Source organism: Coregonus lavaretus, assembly GCF_964263955.1.
Source record: "Coregonus lavaretus genome assembly, chromosome: 1".
NCBI lineage: Eukaryota > Metazoa > Chordata > Actinopteri > Salmoniformes > Salmonidae > Coregonus > Coregonus lavaretus.
The window spans coordinates 62896397-62910181 of record NC_139988.1 but is presented as its reverse complement, the minus strand read 5'-3'; the positions used below and the strand labels follow the sequence as shown (position 1 = coordinate 62910181).

The window sequence follows — 13785 nt, the reverse complement described above, 5'->3', positions numbered from 1 at the left end:
TGTAGCTATGTGGCTGTCCACCTTGAGCCCACACAGGTTATCTAGAGAGAGGAATTTAAATAAACCTAAAGCACAGGAGGTTGGTGGCACCTTAGTTGGGGAGAACGGGCTCGTGGTAATGGCTGGAGCGGAATCAGTGGAATGGTTTTCATGTGTTTGATGCCATTCCATTTGCTCCGTTCTGGCCATTATTATAAGCCGTTCCCCCTCAGCAGCCTCTTGTGACCTTAAAGCATCTATTATGGTAGATTTCACATGGGCACTGCTTGTATAGATTGAGGCATTCGGCATTTATGTGACACTTCCAACGTCTGCACACACACACACCTGCTCTGAGACTGCTGAGAGCGGCACCCCTCTTATCATCTGCCAGATTTACCCATGGCGATGGAGGAGCTCACGTGGAACAGCGGTGATTTTCCTCGCCGTCCCTTGCCATCGCCATGCCGACAGAAGCAAACACAAACCTGCTGCTAAATATGCCACTATCTCCCCCTCAGACACTTTCTCTCTTTCTCTCTGTCTCCCTCTGCCTCTCACTGTCTAACCCTATCTCTCTCCCTCTCTCTTTCTATCGCTCCCTCAGCCTCTCTCCCTCGATCCTCATCCCTTTCTCGTCTTCTTTCCCTCAACCTCTCACTTTGCCTCTCCCTCAGCCTCCCCCTCTCTCTGTCTGTATGTCTGCCCTATCGTTCACTTCACCGCCTGCCTGTACTCCATTAGTTATGCTACTTTCTCCCTACCTTCTTCCCTCTTTACCACCCCTTCTACCCCCTCTCTTCCTCCTTCTCTCCCTCCTTCTCGTTCTCTCTCCACTTAACTTGCAGTTATCTGTCAAATTCCATCCTGGCGGCTGTGGTGCTGGAATCAATCAGAGTTGACTAGCTTTCAGCTTATCTCAACCGAAGGTGATAGATTTTCCTTGTTAGGTATAATTTGATGCTCTATCCCATCTCTTCCAAAGCAAATTAAATTGTAGTTGAGTCGAATGGGGCTCCTAGTTTCAGGCTGCCATGAGCGAGCGAGTGTGTGTGTGTAAGAAGAGGGTGTGTGTGTGGGGGTTAGAGAGAGTGTGTCAAATCAAAGCGTATTTGTCACGTGCCGAATACAACGGGTGTAGACTTTACCATGAAATGCTTGCTTGCGAGCCCTTCCGAATGATGCAGAGTAAAAAAAATAATCATTCAAATTAAAATAGTAACACAAGAGGAATAAAATACACAAGATTTGAGCTTTATACAGGCAGTAACAGTACTGAATCAATGTATGAGGTATTTGAGGTAGATACTGTATGTACATGAAGGCAGGGTAAAGTGACTAGGCATCAGGATAGATAATGAGAGTAAAATAAAGAACAGAGTAGCAACATCATATGATGAGTGTAAATGTGTATGTGTGTGTGTATGTGTGTGTTAGAAAAAGAGAGGGATCGAGAGAGCGAGAGAACAAGAGAGAGAGAGAAAGTGTGTGTGTGCATGCAGATCGCTCAAGAGTGACTTCGAAATTGGACGTCTATCCATGTCCTGAGTATGTATGAAAATGCCTTCAAAACCGGCCACTAGGGGCAACAGTGAGCTTGGGTTTTGCTAGGGTGTTGTAGCTATGTGGCTATGTGGGGTGGTGGATGGGTGTAATCCCATGACTCTGGATAAACAATTTGTGTGTTTGATCCCAGTGGTGAACCCTTGTTTTTTTGTTAGTTTTTTACCCTATTCCAAATCTTAACCCGTACCTTAACCAGTGGTGTAAAGTCTTAAGTAAAAATACTTTAAAGTACTACTTAAGTAGTTTTTTGGAGTATCTGTACTGTACTTTACTATTTACATTTTTGACAATTTTTACTTTTACTTCACTACATTCCTAAAGAAAATAATGTACTTTTTACTCCATACATTTTCCCTGACACCCAAAAGTACTTTTTGACAGGAAAATGGTACAATTCATGCACTTATTAAGAGAACATCCCTGGTCATCCCTACTGCCTCTAATCTGGCGGACTCACTAAACACAAATGCTTTGTTTGTACATTTTGTCTGAGTGTTGGAGTGTACCCCTGGCCAATAATAAAAAATAAGAAAATTGTGCCGTCTGGTTTGCTTAATATAAGGAATTTGAAATTATTTATAATTTTACTTTTGATACTTAAGTATATTTTAGCAATTGCTTTTACTTTTGATACTTAAGTATATTTAAAACCAAATACTTTTATACTTTTACTCAAGTAGTATATTACTGGGTGACTTTCACTTTTCCTTGAGTCATTTTCTATTAAGGTATCTTTACTTTTACTCAATTATGAAAATTGAGTACTTTTTCCACCACTGACCTTAACCATTCGGAATGAGTGCTTCAACTTAATGTTTTAACCCTATCCAAAACCTCAACCCTTAACCTTATAAATTTGACGTTTGGAGAAACGTCGACATTTGGCATTTGGAGAAAAGGAACGATACTGAGCAGGAGGAGCAACCCACAGTGTCAAATACACTTCGAAATGTGATGTTTGGAGAAACTTTGAAATGTGATATTTGGAAATGTGGAGAAACGTCTAATTTTGCAGTGAGACTGTGAGAACTTGTTGTGTGTGTGTGTGTGTGTGTGTGTGTTAGTGTGTGAGTGTCTCTCTCTCTGTGTGTGTGTGTGTGTTTCTCCCTCTCTGTGTGTGTGTGTGTGTCTGTCTATGCGCGCATGTGTCTGTGTGTGTGTGTGTAACTCAGCACATCTGTCTCCTCTGCCACTACTCACTACAGTATGGCACACTTTGTCTGAGTCCCAAATGGCACCCTATGCCCTTTGTAGTGCAATGCTTTTGACCAGGGCCCATAGACGGGTGGGTTGTTTAGCAACAAAACCAATGCGTGTGCAACCGTGGAGCGGGATTGGCTTAGAATCAAAGGATTGTTGACAACATGTAAACTATATATCCTCTCCAAATCTTTATTGAACACATAAAGACATTTGCACAATGAGCACTTGTTGTCTCTCAAATACATTGTTACAGTTGTTGGTTAGCTAGCTAGCTAATTTTTTGTCACATTCTCTTACATTTCAAAGATGATGGAACAAAAGCTAACTATAGAAAACGCATGTTCTTTGTTTGTCTTATCTTTTACCAGATCTAATGTGTTATATTCTCCTACATTAATTTCACATTTCCACAAACTTCTAAGTGTTTCCTTTCAAATGGTATCACAAATATGCATATCCTTGCTTCAGGTCCTGAGCTACTGTCACGTTCGTTCAAGGACGGGTCAGACCAAGGGGCAGCTTGATATGCATACATGTTTATTTACAATGAATAAACACACGACAAAACAACAAACCAAACGAAACGTGAAGTCCAAAGGCTGAACACAAAACTAGCCTAAACACGGAACAAGATCCCACAACTAACTAGTGCCAATAGGCTGCCTAAGTATGATCCCCAATCAGAGACAACGAGCGACAGCTGCCTCTTAATTGGGAACCACACCGGCCAACATAGATCTATACATACTAGAACACAAACATAGAAAATACAACATAGAATATCCACACCCTGACTCAACATATAAGAGTCCCCTGAGTCAGGGCGTGACAGTACCCCCCCCCCCCAAAGGTGCGGACTCCGACCGCACAACCTTTACATAACAGGGTAGGGACCGGGTGGGTATTCTGCCTCGGAGGAGGATTCGGCTCCGGGTGTCACGACCACATACTCTCTGCCTCCCTGTTGCGCCCCTGGTCTGGTCTGGACCTCGGCGCTGCTTCCCCTCTCCTTCCTCCCACGATACTCCAAGCCCTGTCTGGACCCTGGTGTGGGAGACACCAAACCTGGAGAGGGGTTGACATCTGGGTCTGGACTGGAACCGCTGACCGGAGCTGGACTGGGCACCGGTGGAGCGTACTGCTCTGGCTCCGGACTGCTCTAGCACCACTGGCTTAGTGCGAGGAGCAGGAACGGGCCGGGCCGGACTGGGAACACGCACCACTGGCCTGGTGCGAGGAGCAGGAATGGGCCGTACCGGGCTGACGACACGCACCACTGGCTTGGTGCGGGGTGCAGGAATGGGCCGGGCCGGACTGGCGACACGCACCACTGGCTTGGTGCGAGGAGCAGGAACAGGCCGTGCCGGACTGGCGACACGCACCACTGGCTTGGTGCGAGGGACAGGAACGGGCCGGACCGGACTGTGGAGGCGGACTGGAGGTCTGGAGCGGAGAGCTGGCACAACCCGTCCTGGCTGGCTGCCCACTTTCGCACGACACGTGCGGGGAGCTGGCACAGAACGCACTGGGCTGTGCATGCGCACTGGCGATACAGTGCGTTTCTCCGCATACCTGGGTTCCTCTATTAACCCCCACTCCTTATGCTGCCTAACTAGCTCCTCTCTCCGTGCCTCTACTTCCTCCTTTTCCCTACGAGCCTCCTGCAGTGCCTCCTCTTGACTGGATCTCTCCCGCTCTATTCTAGCTATAAGGCCCCGTAATGTGGTGGCCTCCTCTCTTACCCTGCGGATCCGATCCCTCTCTCTATCTCGGCACTCCTCCTCCAGTGAGGACTCCTCCAGGAGCCCCCACGAATTAGGGAACATAAACTCATCGTCGTCGTCATCCTCCGACTCCTCAATATAATACTGTTCCCACTCTTCTTCCCATGAACGTAGGGAATCAATCTGGAAACCCACCGGGTGCAGTGGTCGGGGCTCTTCTCTCTCGCTCCCCGACCACCCCTTTAGCCCCCCAAAAAACATTTATTGGGGCTGCTTCTCGGGCTTCCTCCTCGGCCGGTTTCTGTGTTGCCGTTGCTCCTCTCCTGCCTGGGCTTCCTTCTTCGCCCAGGGTCCTTTTCCCGCAAATATCTCCTCCCACGACCACATTTTCCCCACCTGTGTCCAGGGTGTTCGGTCCTCCTGGGCACGCTGCTTGGTCCGTGTTAGGTGGGATCTTCTGTCACGTTCGTTCAAGGACGGGTCAGACCAAGGCGCAGCGTGATATGCATACATGTTTATTTACAACGAATAAACACACGACAAAACAACAAACCAAACGAAATGTGAAGTCCAAAGGCTGAACACAAAACTAGCCTAAACACGGAACAAGATCCCACAACAATAGGCTGCCTAAGTATGATCCCCAATCAGAGACAACGAGCGACAGCTGCCTCTGATTGGGAACCACACCGGCCAACATAGATCTATACATACTAGAACACAAACATAGAAAATACAACATAGAATATCCACACCCTGACTCAACATATAAGAGTCCCCTGAGTCAGGGCGTGACAGCTACAGGCAGTTAGATTTGGGTATGTCATTTTAGGCAAAAATTGAAAAAAAGGGACTGATCCTTAAGAGGTTATTCACTAGTGTTGATTTTTCATTGTAACATTTCATGTGTTGATTCAAGAGTTAAAATAACACTGTAAAGAGTTAAATTAACACTCAGTGTTGTAAAATAACCCCAGCGTTGGTGTTAATAACCAGAGTTCAACCAAACCACACCCATCATTTTCATATTTCCCACCATGCTCTATTGCAGGTAGATTTTTGGAATTCAGTTCAATATCTATGTTTTTGCATGTACATTCATTAATCTTATGCTACTCAAATAGAAATAACAGAAATGTTTCTGAACTATTGCAATCTGTTACTACGACTTAATGCACCCGTTACTGAAATGGTTGTTCTAGTTTAGATGTTTAAGGTAGTCTCATATCTCATTTGTATTGGATTGTCTTAAAAAATGTAATTTTAATGACAACATATTGGTAAAGGTCACAGGACTGAAGATTGCACTCCACACTTAGTCGTGTGTGCTTAGTCCCCTCCTGTACTCCCTGTTCACCCATGACTGTGTGGCCAAACACGACTCCAACACATCATCAAGTTTGCTGATGACACAACGGTGGTAGGCCTGATCACCGGCGACGATGAGACAGCCTATAGAGAGAAGATCAGTGACCTGGCAGTGTGGTGCCGGAATAACAACCTCTCCCTCAACGGCTGTAAGACCAAGGAGCTGATCTAGGACTACAAGAAACAGGTGGGCGAGCACACCCCTATCCACATCGACGGGGCTGTAGTGGAGCTTCAAGTTCCTCAGTGTCCAAATCACTAAGGACTTAAAATGGTCAACACACGTGCACAGTCGTGAAGAAGGCGCAACAGTGCCTCTTCCTCCTCAGGAGGTTGAAAAGGTTTGGCATGGGCCCTCAAATCCTCAAAACATTCTACAGCTGTACCACTGAGAGCATCTTGACTGGCTGCCAATAGCACCACCCTCGATCGCATTGCGCTACAGAGGGTGGTGAGGACAGACAAGTACATCACTGGGGCCGAGCTCTATATCAGGCGTTGTGAAAGGAAGGCCCCAAATCGTTAAAGACTCCAGCCACTGTTCTTTCTGCTTCCGCACGGCAAGCGGTACAGGCTCCTGAACAGCTTCTATCCCCAAGCCATAAGACTGCTAAATAGATAACTATATAGCTAACAAAATGACTACACGGACTATCTCAGTTGACCCTTGTATTTTATTTTGTCTCTATGCACACTCACAGGGCCCTACACTCACACACACTGACACACCAACACACACACATACACTCAATCCATAATTTGCTCACACACACATAATATGTACATACTGTACATTTACACTGACTCTACACACACGCACACCCACTCACATACAATCATCACATAAGCTGCTGCTACTCTGTTTATCATATATCCTGATGCTTAGTCACTTTTCCCCTATACATATCTACCTGTATCACTCCAGTATCCCTGCACATTGTAAATAGGGTACTGGAACTGACTGACCCTTTATATAGTATGCTTACTTTCTCATGTTTTTCTTATTTCTTATTTTTATTTCTTGTGTGTTTTTGTTCTACCTTATGTTATTTTTAGTATTATATTGTTATTGATTACTGCATTGTTGGGTTCAGAGCTTGCAAGAAAGGCATTTCACTGTACTTGTGCATGTGACATTAAAACGTGAAACTTAAAACTTTAAGAAGATACAATGAGCTGAAACAAGCCACCTACGATTCCCTACAAGGGAGCTTCTTGTCCTTGTTGCTAGTTATCTGACTGTTCAGAATCATAACAAAGCACACCTTCCGTCCACATTGATGTGCGTGCATAATTTTTGTGACATTGTTAGCTAACCCATTTACAGTTCTTCAGAGACCCTAAAATGGGTTCCCATATGGCATTGCTCTCAACAACATTATTTGGTACAACTTGCACCTTGATTTTTGTGTAGAGTGAATGCGGTCATGTCAGGTCTATTGACAGGTCTTATCACTGTCACTTCCATGTCAAACTGACACTGTCAAATAAAGTGACACTGTTTATTTGAAGGAATGTATGATTGGTGATGGTGACCCACCTCGTCCTTGTCCTCAACCTGGATGAAGAGGGGCAGGGCGAAGCCCACCTGGGCCAGCTCAGTGATACGCAATCGGTACTCGGAGCTGTTGAACTTGGGGGCATTGTCGTTCTTATCAATCAGCAGGATGGTGAAGGTGGTCATCACCGAGGCATCCGACGGGTTACGGTCATCGTTCAACTCTGTGCCCTAAGGTTGGAATGGAGGGGTAGAAAAGGGGGAGAGGGAGAGAGGTAGGGAAGGAAGGGGTGGGGGGGGGGTATGGAAGGAGGACGGGCAGAAAAGGCAGGCGGATAAGTAGAAGTGCAATAATTAATTTCCAGTGTGAACGAGAGAGCTAGAGAGAAAGATAGAGATACAGTATGTGGTGTTGGAGCTTAAATTGTTCTAGTGGACTGAAAGTGGTCCCAAATAAGCACCCTATTCCCTACATAGTGCACTACTTTTGACCAGAGCCCATAGGGCTCTGTTCAAAAGTAGTACACTATATAAGGTGCCATTTGGGACATTACCAATCTCCTCCAGGTATTTACATCTGTACCTTTATTGGATCAAGCGGAGGGACACAAAGCAATCATAGAAAGCTTCTCTAAGTGGGGGCGCGATGGGGCCCTGACAACAGTATGCTATTTTCCCCACTTCAAATTGTGATTAGCCTACAGGTGTGAACCAACAGAGGGTTCACAAGACCTGACAGAGATCAATGCAAAACAGTACTCAGAAAACTTTTTTTGAAACAAAATCAGTTATATGATGGCGAACATCAGACTTCTCTTTTACTGTTGCTGTTAGCCTAGGCTACTGTTAGCCAAAAGCTAACACTATAGCAACCTGAAAACAACTGCGCTCTGTCTGATGTTGTGGCATTTAGCATCATTCTGATTGGTAAAGCGAGTAGAGTATTATTATTATTATTTCTTTTTGACTATCCGGATTTTCCAAAAAAAATCATGATATTATTTGAATAGTGAAATAATTTCAAATACTAATCTCTAACAAACACATGTTATAAACACAGTTATAAACAAAAAAAACATATTTCAGTTTGTCTGATCCTGAATCTTTTTGTACAGGCCATCTATCTATTTGTGAGTCTAAAGCAGACTACAGGTTCTGGTAGAAAGCAGTCATCAACTAGCCTCGTACAACCACACTGATCTCGTGAGCTTAGATAAATATGTTTAATTAAACATCGCGAGATCAGTTTGGTAGTACGAGGCAAGTCATCAACATTCACTCTGGCAACTGTCCTTTTTCCACAAATCCCTGCACCTGTTCCCCACTCCGGAATTCATAAGAACATCTTCTATTCCTTCATCCTCCCAGGTTGTTCCCAAGGAAGACTAGCTGTTCTCTGTCATAACATGCCTTAGGTTGGGGTGTGAAAATGCACACCTGGAAGATTATACCTCACATCCCAATGCCTTGAATTAAGTATTGATGATGTATTCTATACTGTAGCCGCATCCTCTATTCAAAATGTACGTACTATATGTACAGTTGAAGTCAGAAGTTTACATATACAGTGGGGGAAAAAAGTATTTAGTCAGCCACCAATTGTGCAAGTTCTCCCACTTAAAAAGATGAGAGAGGCCTGTAATTTTCATCATAGGTACACGTCAACTATGACAGACAAATTGAGAATTTTCTTTCCAGAAAATCACATTGTAGGATTTTTTATGGATTTATTTGCAAATTATGGTGGAAAATAAGTATTTGGTCACCTACAAACAAGCAAGATTTCTGGCTCTCACAGACCTGTAACAACTTCTTTAAGAGGCTCCTCTGTCCTCCACTCATTACCTGTATTAATGGCACCTGTTTGAACTTGTTATCAGTATAAAAGACACCTGTCCACAACCTCAAACAGTCACACTCCAAACTCCACTATGGCCAAGACCAAAGAGCTGTCAAAGGACACCAGAAACACAATTGTAGACCTGCACCAGGCTGGGAAGACTGAATCTGCAATAGGTAAGCAGCTTGGTTTGAAGAAATCAACAGTGGGAGCAATTATTAGGAAATGGAAGACATACAAGACCACTGATAATCTCCCTCGATCTGGGGCTCCACGCAAGATCTCACCCCGTGGGGTCAAAATGATCACAAGAACGGTGAGCAAAAATCCCAGAACCACACGGGGGGACCTAGTGAATGACCTGCAGAGAGCTGGGACCAAAGTAACAAAGCCTACCATCAGTAACACACTACGCCGCCAGGGACTCAAATCCTGCAGTGCCAGACGTGTCCCCCTGCTTAAGCCAGTACATGTCCAGGCCCATCTGAAGTTTGCTAGAGTGCATTTGGATGATCCAGAAGAGGATTGGGAGAATGTCATATGGTCAGATGAAACCAAAATAGAACTTTTTGGTAAAAACTCAACTCGTCGTGTTTGGAGGACAAAGAATGCTGAGTTGCATCCAAAGAACACCATACCTACTGTGAAGCATGAGGGTGGAAACATCATGCTTTGGGGCTGTTTTTCTGCAAAGGGACCAGGACGACTGATCCGTGTAAAGGAAAGAATGAATGGGACCATGTATCGAGAGATTTTGAGTGAAAACCTCCTTCCATCAGCAAGGGCATTGAAGATGAAACGTGGCTGGGTCTTTCAGCATGACAATGATCCCAAACACACCGCCCGGGCAACGAAGGAGTGGCTTCGTAAGAAGCATTTCAAGGTCCTGGAGTGGCCTAGCCAGTCTCCAGATCTCAACCCCATAGAAAATCTTTGGAGGGAGTTGAAAGTCCGTGTTGCCCAGCGACAGCCCCAAAACATCACTGCTTCAGAGGAGATCTGCATGGAGGAATGGGCCAAAATACCAGCAACAGTGTGTGAAAACCTTGTGAAGACTTACAGAAAACGTTTGACCTGTGTCATTGCCAACAAAGGGTATATAACAAAGTATTGAGAAACTTTTGTTATTGACCAAATACTTATTTTCCACTATAATTTGCAAATAAATGCAATAAAAATCCTACAATGTGATTTTCTGGAAAAAAAAATCTCATTTTGTCTGTCATAGTTGACGTGTACCTATGATGAAAATTACAGGCCTCTCTCATCTTTTTAAGTGGGAGAACTTGCACAATTGGTGGCTGACTAAATACTTTTTTTCCCCACTGTACCTTAGCCAAATACATTTAAACTCAGTTTTTCACAATTCCTGACATTTAATCCTAGTAAAAATTCCCTGTGGTAGGTCAGAAAGGATCACCACTTTATTTTAAGAATGTGACATGTCAGAGTAATAGTAGAGAGAATTATTTATTTCAGCTTTTATTTCTTTCATCACATTATCAGTGGGTCAGAAGTTTACATACACTCAATTAGTATTTGGTAGCATTGCTTATAAATTGTTTAACTTGGGTCAAACGTTTCGGGTAGCCTTCCACAAGGTTCCCACAATAAGTTGGGTGAATTTTGGCCCATTCCTCCTGACAGAGCTGGTGTAACTGAGTCAGGTTTGTAGGCCTCCTTGCTCGCACATGCTTTTTCTATAGAATTGAGGTCAGGGCTTTGTGATGGCCACTCCAATGCCATGACTATGTTGTCTTTAAGCCATTTTTCCACAACTTTGGAAGTATGCTTGGTGTCATTGTCCATTTGGAAGACCCAATTGCGACCAAGCTTGAACTTCCTGACTGATGTCTTGAGATGTTGCTTCAATATATCCACATAATTGTCCTTCCTCATGATGCCATCTATTTTGTGAAGTGCACCAGTCCCTCCTGAAGCAAAGCACCCCCTCAGCATGATGCTGCCACCCCGGTGCTTCATGGTTGGGATGGTGTTGTCCGGCTAGCAAGCTAACACCTTTTTCCTCCAAACATAACAATGGTCATTATGGCCAAACAGTTCTATTTTTGTTTCATCAGACCAGAGGACATTTCTCCAAAAAGTACGATCTTTCTCCCCATGTGCAGTTGCAAACCATAGTCTGGCTTTTTTATGGCGGTTTTGGAGCAGTGGCTTCTTCCTTGCTGAGCGACCTTTCAGGTTATGTCGATATAGGACTCGTTTTACTATGGATATAGATACTTTTGTACCTGTTTCCTCCAGCATCTTCACAAAGTCCTTGCTGTTGTTTTGGGATTGATATGCACTTTTCGCACCAAAGTATGTTCATCTCTAGGAGACAGAACACGTCTCCTTCCTGAGCGGTATGACGGCTGCGTGGTCCCATGGTGTTTATTCTTGCATACTATTGTTTGTACAGATGAATGTGGTACCTTCAGGCGTTTGGAAATTGCTCCCAAGGATGAACCAGACTTGTGGAAGTCTACAGTTTTTTTTTTCTGAGGTCTTGGCTGATTTCTTTTGATTTTCCCATGATGTCAAGCAAAGAGACACTGCGTTTGAAGGTAGGCCTTGAAATACATCCACAGGTACATCTCCAATTGACTCAAATTATGTAAATTAGCCTATCAGAAGCTTCTAAAGCCATGACATCATTTACTGGAATTTTCCAAGCTTGTTTAACGGCACAGTCAACTTAGTGTATGTAAACTTCTGACCCACTGGAATTGTGATAGAGTGAATTATAAGTGAAATAATTTGTCTGTAAACAATTGTTGGAAAAATTACTTGTGTCATGCACAAAGTAGATGTCCTAACCGACTTTCCAAAACTATAGTTTGTTAACAAGAAATGTGTGGATTGGTTGAAAAACTAGTTTTAATTACTCCAACCTAAGTGTATGTAAACTTCCGACTTCAACTGTAACTGTGAGGATTTACAACTAAATAAAATGTAGAGGTGGTGGTGTAGCTATATATGTTCAGTTTAGGTCTCTCATTAATCCCAGGCCTAAACACAAACACGACAGACAGAGACAGACAGACCTGGACAGTTAGAGTGAATCCGGATGAGTAGAGGGGGTTCTCTCTGTCCAGTTGTCCATTCACCGTCAAAGAGCCACTGATGTAGGCCAGAGCAAAGATACTGTTGGTGTTGCCTGGAGGAATGAGAGGAGAGGCGGAAAGAGGGAAAGGATAGGGGGAGACAGGAGGGGAGAGTGAGGGAGAGAGGTGAGAAGATAGGAAAGGGGGGAGAGAGAGAAGGAGATAAAAGTAGAGGGTGAGACAGAGGAGGGAATTGATGGGAGAGAGAGGAGAGGGAGAGAGAGAGTCAGTGATCCTCATCAGGTAAATTATTAAACATGCCTATTGGGTAGAGGTATCCATAGCACTAGTCAAGTGGAAGTGGTCTATGAAGTGTGTGTGTGTGTGTGTGTGTGTGTGTGTGTGTGTGTGTGTGTGTGTGAGTCATGTGTGTTTGTGTCTGTGTATGAAGTATGTGTGTGTGTGTGACGGAGTGTCTTATATAATACAGTGTCTGGTCAATGCTATAGCACTATCTCTCTACCAGTCCAGGGCTCCCCTCTGACCTCTGTCCACCTGCATCTCTTTATCTAATTTGTCATTCTGCTCTCTGCCCTTCACCTCTGCTTTCTCCATCAGCCTCTTAATTTCTTCCATGGTCCTGTGTGGGTCAGTTGGTACAGCATGGCGCTTAAAACACTATGGTTGTGGGTTTGATTCCATATGGAAATGTATGCATGCACTACTGTAAGTCGCTTTGGCTTAAAGCATCTGCTAAATGGTCAAAAGTTGTACACTATGTAGGGAATAGGGTGCTTATTTGGGACTCATTCATTGTGTGCTGAACACTTTCAATCCGCTAGAACAATTTAAGCTCCAATACCACATACTGTATCTCTATCTTTGTCACGATCGTCGTTAAGAGAGGAGGACCAAGGCGCAGCGTTGCAGGCAAACATACTCTTTATTAGAGACACGATCAAAAACAACAAAACGATAACGTGACAGTTCACGGTCTAACACAAACAGACTAGAAACAAGATCCCACAACATTTGTGGGCAAATAGCCTCTATAAATATGGCTCCCAATCAGAGACAACCAGCCACAGCTGACACTCGTTGCCTCTGATTGGGAACCACTCTGGCCAACACAGAAATACAACCTATAGAATATCCACACCCTGGCTCAACATATAGAGTCCCAGAGCCAGGGTGTGACAATCTTTCTCTCTAGCTCTCTTGTTCACACTGGAAATTAATTATTGCACTTCTACTTATCAGCCTGCCTTCTCTGCCCATACTCCTTCCATAGTACCCCATCTCTTTCTCCCCCCCCCCTCCTTTTTCATACTAATTAGCAAACCAAAATTGGTTCTGTGAATGTTCTCATAACACAAAAACTGTCCAGTCGTGCTGATGATTATAGAATGATTGTATAAAACATTTGCCTGATGTTGCCAGAATGTTCCTAGAACACATTTAATCTGTTCTTTAAAGGTTCCCAGAATGTTTCAGTAGGCTGTGGGAACAGTTTGGTGAGAACATTGTGGGGACATCACAAAATATATATTCCCAAAACAC

General features: G+C 44.1%; 1 protein-coding gene across 1 annotated transcript in view; it reads right to left on the bottom strand.

The window, feature by feature from the left end:
* Nucleotides 1–13785, bottom strand: part of LOC311133639 (cadherin-23-like) — a 601713-nt gene that overhangs the window by 318602 nt on the left and 269326 nt on the right. The window contains exons 9-10 of the mRNA XM_084167165.1: nucleotides 12226–12338; nucleotides 7381–7569 (exon numbers count right to left, since the gene is read on the bottom strand). Coding sequence (XP_084023291.1) covers nucleotides 7381–7569; nucleotides 12226–12338 — 302 coding nt within the window. The remainder of the gene's footprint in view (nucleotides 1–7380; nucleotides 7570–12225; nucleotides 12339–13785) is intronic.